Here is a 9,915-nt window from a genome sequence, read left to right on the forward strand (position 1 = left end):
TGCACAGGGGGATTACCATATTTTAACATGTTTACTAAAAAATACAAAGACATCACAGTTTAGTAAAGAGCCACATATGGGAATGATGATCAAGTGTCCACATACTGCACTTTTGGCCATAGAGTGCATGAACGCTTTGCTTATCTCATTATATGTGAAATATGTGATGCCGATTTACTTGTAACTTTGGTGCGGTTTCCGATGTTTGCTTAAAATGAAAATAAAGCAACTAAAAAAACAATGACATGTCTGGACACAAACAGCAGGAGATTAGATCTTAACTTTATTGGCAGAGAAATGTTTAGATCTCAAAATGACTTTGATGAAAAGTAATTCTTTGAAAGAAAATTTCCAGTATTATCATTAACTTCAACCTAAGAATTCCAAACGATAGCTTCACCCAAAACAAGTCTTTCCCTACTTTTAATTACACAACAGTCCATTTACATGAATCTAGCTGTCTCTGAGGAGATTCATGTTCTTTCTGTTTGTAATTTCTTTGGTCCGTTGAATCTTTGCTCTTTTGTGACTCAGGCTCACACGTATCCGAGTCTTCCTCATCCTCCTCGTCCTCCTCATCTTTCTCCTGTTTGTTCTCTTGGTCCACAGGTACAGCTCCTTTGCGTTGGGGCAGGACGGTGAAAAAGGCCTCCTGCCAGTCACCTTTCTCCAGATATGCCAACATAATCTCAAATACTAAAAGGCAGAAAAAAAACCAAGTCAAAATATATATTTTGGTGTAATCAGTTTAAACTTAATTTAATCAACCTTTTTTCTTGTTTTATTTTCTATAAAATAAATCACAGCAATACGAGAACGCTGTATAAATACAAAAAACATAAAATAGTAAGTAAACACTTTTTCCTGTCATGTTAACATGATTGTGTTCCCTTGTATGTGTGTGTGTGTGTGTGTGTCCAGCCTAACCATGGTTCACAGCGAGCACTTTGCGGCTGTTCATCTTGACAAAACTGCCTAGTGGAAGTTGAGCATGAGCGATTCCAAGCTCGTTAGCTCGTTTAAAGGAGATTCCCTGAAACACACATCACAAGAATGTTGAAAGGAAAAACACCTGTATGAAAGAATGACATGTAGAATCATGCCTTATTTCCTTCCTATTTCCCAAGTTTCATCCGTCTACTGTAATGTTAAATTCCTAAAAATATTGCAATATATAGCAGAAATACATTGATACTTTTCCACTATACTGAGTCTAAACACGTATTTGAAAAAGGTGTAATTAATAAATAGAATTAAATCAGGGTTCTTAAATAACTCTTAAATTTCCCCCTGACTTCTATAACGTCCAGGAAAAACCCCAAATATAAAGCACATGTACATGGATTTACAATACATGACTCTTTCTATCATTACGTTTTGGATTTAAATGAAGAGCATTAGCAGCGGGCATTAGGGAAGACGATTTCTTTACAGCTTTAATTATATATTTTTTTGCCTTAATTGCATCAGAATCCCTCTGGTCAAGAACATATAGGGGCTGATTATTTAGAACAGAGATCTGAAACTTTCCTATAAAGGGCCATTAGACTGAGGGCAGAAAATAGCATAATGCATTATACCAAACATTAAATTAAAATTAAAGGTACCTTGGTTCCTCTCATTTATGATGCCATTATATATAAAAAAATAAAAAATAAAAAAATAAAAAAAAGAATGCATTGTGATTAACTAATGCAGCTTTCCAGTGACCTCTAATGAGAGACAAAGTTGGTCATTATTTTTCTAAAGTTTTTCCAAATAGCATTCTCGAGTGGGAATGTCGAGTGGGTTGCTCAATGGCCCCTCCAGTGCAACTAGGTGGCGCTGGAGCATGAACCACTGACATTCTGATCAGTAAACCAGAGCCTTCACAAATTAAACATGTCTAGCCAAATATAGCCAATGTTTGGTGGCTGAACAGCACTAACAATAAACTTCTCATGCCAGGGCTCCAGACAAAAAAAACAAAAAAAACAATTAAGGAGCCATTAGCTCCTATGAGAAAAACAACAGGCGGCAAATTCTATTTTTAAATGCCACACAAGAATGAAAATGAAAATTAAAAAAAAAAAACACTTCGAGTCATCCTGTCGTGTGTACATCTGCCATCATTTTAAAGCATGGCCTGGGAACTGAAGGTTATGTAATCAGTTTTCCCCGCAATTTCTCTGCCCACTTTAAAACAGAAGTCGCATGCGTCTCTATTTATTACGTCAATAAATTATGTGATAGAACACGCACATAAAAAGTCATAACATGCAGATAATACGGTCATAACGTGTACATTTATATAGTCGGAGGCGGTGATCTAGGCAAAAATATGACTTGCTATTTATTTATATTAGTCGCAGTCTGGAGCCCTGCATGCTGTGCATTGTTTTTAGAGAATTTAAATAATGCAATCATGAAATACAGCCTGAATAGTATCATTTCGTAAGCAAGCATCATATCAGATAGTATCACTTAGTATCACTGTTAAAATTGACATGGAATCGTCATCAATGCATCCCTTATTTACCTCATTTCATGGATTGCCTTTGATGCAACACATGAAAACATCTGTATGCTACTGCTGTAATCAGACAAACACTGGTAACTAACTTTATGGTGGTTGTGGTCCACTAGTCCTCCAATCACATAGGCTTTGGCTTCATCAAGCTCTTGCAGTATGTTGGGCGAATCTGAGGTGAGGTATACCAGATCTTCTTTGCTCAGGACTTCATGAAATGACTCCGACTTGAAATGGACATCCTGTGAGAGTTAAAGAGATATGTATTATCATCAGTCCTCTCACTGTGACTTTTGTTTGATTGTAATTGAAGTGTCAAACATAACTGTGATTAAACAAATGACTACCGTGATTCAAGTAAATATTTAAGAATGATAAAATCAGCCTTATGATTTGTGGCTTGTGTCTCGCCAATCCTCACACGACGCGGGTTCTACGCATAGTGATTTTAACCCCACAAATCTGTGCGTGGCTTTAATAGTGGATTAGTATTGAGACTTGAGTACTAGAGCTAAACGATATATCAAAATATTGCAAACATGTATACGTTATACTTAAAAAAAAAAAAAAAAAAAAACCACTTCTAGAGACTAGAATGCACACAGAACACAAAGTTCTAACTATGGCTTTGTGCCAGCGGTAAACAAGTGGAGGGCGGAGCTAAACGGATTAGTCTCATCAGCTCGTTCCATCAGGCTCCGCCCTCCACTCGCTCACTGCTGGCACAGGCTTCTACCAGCAAAAATTCTTTCCCTTTTTGGCCACAGTAGGCAGGTTCATTATGTTTCACTACAACCTTACATATTATTGGTTAACGTTTATCCAGGATTGAGTTCTGATTGGCTGCTGCAATTAACCTTTTTTTTTTTTTTTTTCCTCCCAGGCACTCTTCATGTGAGTCACATTTGTTATCAGTTAGTAGTTTCTGACAGATACCTTTGCAACATCCTAAATTATGCAATATAACATTAGGTATTTTTACCAGTCATGAATAGACAGGAAGTGTTCTACCACTTACTAGTACTAGTTTGCCTTTGAGTTCTTGGGATATTCATAAAGATCAATTTCTTTATTTATATTTTTGTAATAGGTATTTTTGTTTACCTGGATGTTCTTACTTTTTAATGTAATGCTACAATAAAACAAAACAGCTGTTCACTTTCAGTAGTGATGCTTTCTTTTTTATTAAAAGAACAAAAGAAAGGACAGAAAAAGTTGCATTGAGAAGAGCCTGGAGAGGTGGAGGTACGTGCTGGAGAGAAGGGGAATAAAAGTCAGTAGGAGTAAGACAGAGTACATGTGTGTAAATGAGAGGGAGGACAGTGGAGTGGTGCGGTTGCAGGGAGAAGAGGTGGTGAAGGTGGAGGAGTTCAGGTACCTGGGGTCAACAGTGCAGAGTAATGGAGAGTGTGTTAGAGAAGTGAAGAAAAGAGTGCAGGCAGGGTGGAGTGGGTGGAGAAGAGTGACAGGAGTGATTTGTGATAGAACAGTATTTGTAAGAATGAAAGGGAAAGTTTATACATGGTGTGGAGTGACGAAGATGGACAGGATTAGACATGAGTTTGTTAGAGGGACATCGCATGTAGCACGTGTTGGAACACAAGGTGAGGGAGGCGAGATTGAGATGGTTTGGACATGTGCAGAGGAGAGACATGGGGTATATCAGTAGGAGAATGCTGAGGATGGAGCCACCAGGAAGGAGGAAAAGATGAAGACCAAGGAGGAGGTTTATGGATGTGCTGAGGGAGGACATGCAGGTAGTTGGATTGAAAGAGGCAGATGTAGAGGACAGTAGTATGGAGACGAATGATCCGCTGTGGCGACCCCTGATAGGAGCAACAGAAAAAAGAAGAAGAAGATGCAACTTATAGTGGTGTGAAAAAGTGTTTTATTTTTTTGCATGTTTTTCACACTTTAATGTTTCAGATCATCAAACTAAATATTAGATATTAAATACAAAGTACAGTGGAACCCGGTTATGTCGCCGGCCTAGGGGATGCCAAAAAGCGTCGAGATAACCGATGATCGAGATAAACGAAAACCAATATGGCGGCAATATATTAACGTGCTTGAAATTTCTTTATGTACATGATGTGCGTTAATAAATGAGAATGTGCATGCACGTTTTTTTACACAACAGCGTTGCCGCGATGTCTTTGATGTCATGCGGATCGAGATAACCTGTAATGCGGATAAGGAGGCGGAAGCTGAAGTAAACGCAAACAAAGTTTATTGAGAATACTCAGGAGATAATCCACCAATACTTGTAGCGAAGCAGTAATATCCAGTGGTGCGCTCCGGGAGCGCGGTCAAAGAAGTTCTGTGAAAGCAGAGACAGTTCGTGTAGAGAATCCACGAATCCGCGCTATGGAAAGCGCAGCGCTGGGCAGCAATTGATAAACGTGGTGCAGACAGTGTGAACATGGAAAACAGCAGGATCGGGGTAATCCGGGGTGCCGTTGAGAGAATGCGGAGTCCGAGAAGAAGGGTACGTAGCGGGATACGTATACGCGATTACACAGACCACCATCAACCAACACATACGATCACGCACAAACAATAACGGACCGCGAGTGTGTGGAGGTGAGGGACTTAAATAGGAGATGGGATGAGTGAGTGAATGAGAGTCAGGTGTGAGTGATCAGCATGACTGCGAGGAGCTCCGTGTGGGCGGGGCACGCACGGGAGAAGAAGCAGGGTGCTTCAGGGAATGCCGCCGCCGAAGGGGGCGTGGCAGGGGGATTCCTGACATAACGGGTTAAGTGGCAAATTTGCCCCCCCTTGTGCTCGAGATATTAGGGTTCGGCGACATAAAAAAAATCAACATAACCGATTAAAATATGCTAAGACAAAGCCAGAATTTGGCGGTTTCATTATTGAGGGAAAACAAAATCCAAAACTACATGGCCCTGTGTGAAAAAGTGTTTGCCCCTAAACCTAATAACTGGTTGGGCCGCCCTCAGCAGCAACAACTGCAATCAAGAGTTTGCAATAACTTGCAATGAGTCTGTTACAGCGCTGTGGAGGAATTTTGGTCCAATCATCTATGCAGAATTGTTTTAATTATAACGAATTAATAATAAGTACATATTCTTTTGTACTCGTTTACTCAAGCAGAAATGTAAAAGGAGTACTTACAGGAGTGTTTAAGCAGGGTATTCTAAAATACAGTATTCCTTTCTTCCCTGCTAATGTACACTAATGTAAATGCTCGTTATCGGTTTGCTTACATGTTTCTTGTCATTCTTCTATCTGTTACAGCTTTGCACACTGCTGATGCAATTATCACAGTAAACCCTTAAATCTGTCTGAGGTTTAAAAGCCCAATACACAAGTTAAGTCACTGTTTTGCTCTAAATTCATTTTGCTCCAAACTGAGAACTGAATGATACTGAAATTGCTGCTCAGTATTATTTATATCACAATCCCATGACAGGATGTTAATTTTTGGAACTGACAATTATTTATAAGGATGGGTTTATTAACTGAACGGTGGAGTGTCACAAAAAAAATTGAAATTGAAAAAATAAACACTGTCAAAATGAAAAGTCCTTACCTTCCAATTGACCCAGCCTTTGTTAATTTCATCCATATTTTGTTTCAACTGCCCACCATGACTCGTGATATAAAACTATAAAAGAAACAATTTAAGAGTCAAAATGAAACACTTCTAATTAATATGATTTCAGATTATATTTTAAAACTAATATTCCACAATAACCATTTACCTGGACTGGGTGTTCTGCTCGTCTGTTCTCTGCATAGCATCTCTGGATTTGCTTGTGAAGCTTCTTTACATCCTGAATATTAAGTCACCTTATTTAAATCATGGATTCTTGTATCTATTTGAACACTGCTTAATGCAATTCCCTGACTAAAATTTACTTCAGGAACATTGGATATCTGGTTAATGGATAATTGATAGCGAAGCAGGTCTCACACCTTGAGCATCATGAGGCTGTCGAAGCTGCAGTCTATGACCAGGCGGAGAGGACTGGGCTCTGCCTCTTTGCGAAAGCGCTTCCTGTCGGGACAGTCTGTTCTGTCCTCAGTCTGCGCCTGTCTTTCTAATTTCCTCTGCTGCTTTCGCTCCTTGCGCTTCTGCCTGTATGACCAAGGATGAAATGAACAAGTAAAAAGTAATACCAGAGACATAGACAGACTAAAGAATACTACCTTTAAAATACTTAAAGATATTGTTCACTTTTGTAACCAAAATTAAAGGAAGATAATTTATGCCTTAACTTCACAGACCCCATATTGAAAAGCACTGACCTAAAATCATATGGACTAAAACAAAATAACTGGATGATGATAGAAATGAATCAATGACAGATTAAGGAACCTAAGCTTCGAGCAATCACTTGTACAGAAGTAAACAGATACAAGTGTCTCGTGTGTGTCCAACAGTGGTATGTTTCAAAATTACCATAAATCAAGAAGTGACAATCAGCCCAACTTCCCTAATCATCATTAATCATTCCAGAGGGCTTGGAACATTTATTCCCTATAAAAATCCCACAACAACCAGAAAGCAATTTCTTTTTCTTTTTATTGAAATGTCATTATATTTTCCAAAATCGCTCACCTCAAGAGAAAAAAAAGACCAGATAAACTAAGTGAACCTGATCTAAAACATTCTATATACAGTTTGCTTGAGTCCAACGAGGCATTAGATAAGTACCATACCATTACCACATGATTAAGGTAACAAATTGAATGATGTAAAGTGAATGATAATGAAATTTAAAAAATATACTTCGAACAACAACAACAACAACAACAACGAGTAGTCTAGTAGCAGGTAATTGAGTCATCATTGTCCCAATGTGTAGTGCTACTGATTCAAGACCAAGACAGCTAGAGAGCTGATTGAGAATTTTTTTGTTCAAAATTATTATTATTATTTGGTTTTTTTATAGCAAGGTTCAATAACCGATGATGTACAATAAAATGTGCATTATGGGTTATAAAAAGTTCCCTAAACCTCCTCATTATATTAAAATAATTGGAAGCTCTGGTGAATAATTCAGCAAACGATGTCCCAATGTCTCAGCAATCCAATGCTGTCAATATTCTGGGTTACTGACTGGAAGCTCGAGAGGGATCGAGCCCCAGAATGACCAAGATGCCACTTTTGGTCCCTTGAGCAATTATTCATGAAATGACATCATTTGAACCTCTTGAGTATGGTTCAGATAATGTTTGTATAGAATTCTGGAAACATCAGGTTATCTCTAGCCTACTCACCTTTCTAATAGATTCTAAACAAGGTCCTGTCTGCTGATGTACGTTTTAAAATCTCCACCAGAAGCCAGAACATTAGATTGTGTCGGTGCTTGTAGTTGTCATAAATCAGTTCCCAAGAACAAATTCCACATTACTGATCATTCCCAGAATGTTGTGCAATGTTCTCATAAAACAACCCTCTTTTATTCCATCTAATAATTTATTTCTCTGTTAATGCCATGCTTACTTGCGCATGTCTCTCTGTTCCTCCCACTGCTGCTGTTTGAGAAGCTTCTTTCTCTGTCTCTTTGACAGGGTTTCCGTTTCTCCACTTTGCACCTCCTGCTCATTTCCTTCATTTCGGGAATCATTGAGTGCATCAGAGGACATGCTGCTGCTAAATCCTAGTAAAGGTATTAAGTATGATCATGCAAGAACATGCAAAATCAGACAGATCAACACGGTGGAGCCTTACTTATTAAACTGATCAAACTGTTTAGTTCTGCTCAGCATTTCAGACATTTATTGCATAGGTTTTTTTTATACATATTTATTTAAACCAAAGCAGCGACTGTTATATATTTCTGTTAAATCTCCTGTCATCACTACTTAGCAAGCTAGCCCGACTGGTTTTAAAACTACTCCGGATAACTCACTTGAGTAATAACAATATGCAATAGACAATAGTCAACAAACTATTTTTTTAAGGAAAAACTCCGACACATAATATTAAAAACAAATCAATAAAACTTCATACCAAACTCCAGCGAGCTCTACCTTCTGTTTAAGCCCGGCTGCATGCTTTGTGTCTACGTCATTTTCAATCGCCGGCGATGAAAGAACGTCATCAGCTGTCCGCCATGTTTGTGAGGGACGGGGCCTCATATTTTGTTGAATTACATAACTTGATGAATGGTTTTAATATTTAATGTTTCACTTATTACTGTGATCATATCAAATCATATTAAATACTAAATAAACATTCTTTAAATGTATATTGATCTGTAGTTTATTGTAATTTTTATTGCAAAATCCAGTTAGTCTGACCAGATTTAGATTGTTCACTAGCTATGAGAACAAAGACAGAGTGGGTCAAATTAATAGTCCTTATTGCTAGCTGGTAATGGAAGAATTTTAACTACATCATAGAACAATTATTATTAAACAAATAACTCAATAGTGAGGTAATTACAATAACCTTTATTTCGTCAGCTGGAAAATACACATCCTGGTGGCAAAGTTGGTCAGCAGTAATGAGTTTTGGCATAGCCTGTCAGATTAAGATGGATTTCTTTAAGCAGAGATCTGAGGTCTGTACATTTTTGGTGAATAACATAATAATTAATTTACAACCCCTATTCTAAAAAAGGGACATTTCTAGATTGAGATGGTGCATATAGGTAGAAGAATGCTGAGCCTCCAGTAAGGAGGAAAAGAGGAAGGCCAAGGAGGTTTATGGATGTGGTGAGAGAAGACATTCAGGTAGTTGGTTTGAAAGAGGCAGATGTTGAGGACACAGTTGCATGGAGACGGATAATTCGCTGTGGCGACCCTTGACGGGAGCAGCTGAAAGAAGGAGAAGAAGATTCCAAAATGTATAAATGTGTAAAATGTAAATAAAAACAAAATACAATAATTTGCAAAAGTCATAAATCTATATTCTATTCACAATAAAACAAAAAGCATATCAAATGTTGAAACTGAGAATATATGAGGTGGTTTTAAAAGGTTTCGATACTAGCTCTGTTTACAAGAAAGTACTTAATTTATCTATGTTAACACACTATCACCTTCAAAATAGTCCCCTTGCACAGCAATATAGCACTCCCAGCATTCCTGCCATTTCTGGAATGTGTTCTGGAAGCACCTTCCAGAACAGCAAGTACCTTCTGTTATTCGCGCTGGACGTTTCAAAGCAGCGACCTTTGATCTGGAGCTTTATTTTCGGGTAGTGGGCGAAGTTCACAGGAACAAAATCTGGCGAGTAGTATCGATGCAAAATTGAGATCATGTGGATTGTTTTCCAACGTACAAATTGCATAGTGGTTTCGCCATTTTCAAGGGTTGAGCTCGTCAAAGGTCTTCTCAAACTCTTGTCATCTTCCATGGATGTTCTTCTGCTCTTAAAGTGCACGTGCCTCTCAAAACAACTCATTGCAACATCGCCGTATGTCAAA

At 38.2% G+C, this 9,915-nt stretch overlaps 1 protein-coding gene across 1 annotated transcript; it reads right to left on the reverse strand.

Moving 5' to 3' along the window:
- Nucleotides 1–262: 262 nt before the first annotated feature.
- On the reverse strand, nt 263–8,590 carry trmt10a (tRNA methyltransferase 10A). Its single transcript, XM_046850674.1, has 8 exons — nt 8,496–8,590; nt 7,986–8,142; nt 6,452–6,614; nt 6,238–6,309; nt 6,066–6,140; nt 2,602–2,751; nt 928–1,033; nt 263–696 (listed from the first exon to the last, which is right to left on the reverse strand). The coding sequence occupies exons 2-8, from the start codon at nt 8,126–8,128 to the stop codon at nt 428–430; spliced, it is 978 nt and encodes a 325-aa protein (XP_046706630.1). The 5' UTR covers nt 8,129–8,142; nt 8,496–8,590; the 3' UTR covers nt 263–427.
- Between the last annotated feature and the right edge of the window lie 1,325 nt (nt 8,591–9,915).

The sequence above is a fragment of the Silurus meridionalis genome, chromosome 6, assembly GCF_014805685.1.
Source record: "Silurus meridionalis isolate SWU-2019-XX chromosome 6, ASM1480568v1, whole genome shotgun sequence".
In the NCBI taxonomy this organism is placed as follows: domain Eukaryota; kingdom Metazoa; phylum Chordata; class Actinopteri; order Siluriformes; family Siluridae; genus Silurus; species Silurus meridionalis.

What these genes read in the sequence shown, in the direction of transcription:
- trmt10a (XM_046850674.1), bottom strand. Translation starts at nt 8,128, where the DNA reads ATGTCCTCTGATGCACTCAATGATTCCCGAAATGAAGGAAATGAGCAG. An exon ending in ACAGCCTCATGATGCTCAAG is followed by an intron (nt 6,310 to 6,451) that starts GTGTGAGACCTG and finishes CTTAATATTCAG; the next exon opens with GATGTAAAGAAGCTTCACAA. An exon ending in TGGACCACAACCACCATAAA is followed by an intron (nt 1,034 to 2,601) that starts GTTAGTTACCAG and finishes TGTGTGTTTCAG; the next exon opens with GGAATCTCCTTTAAACGAGC.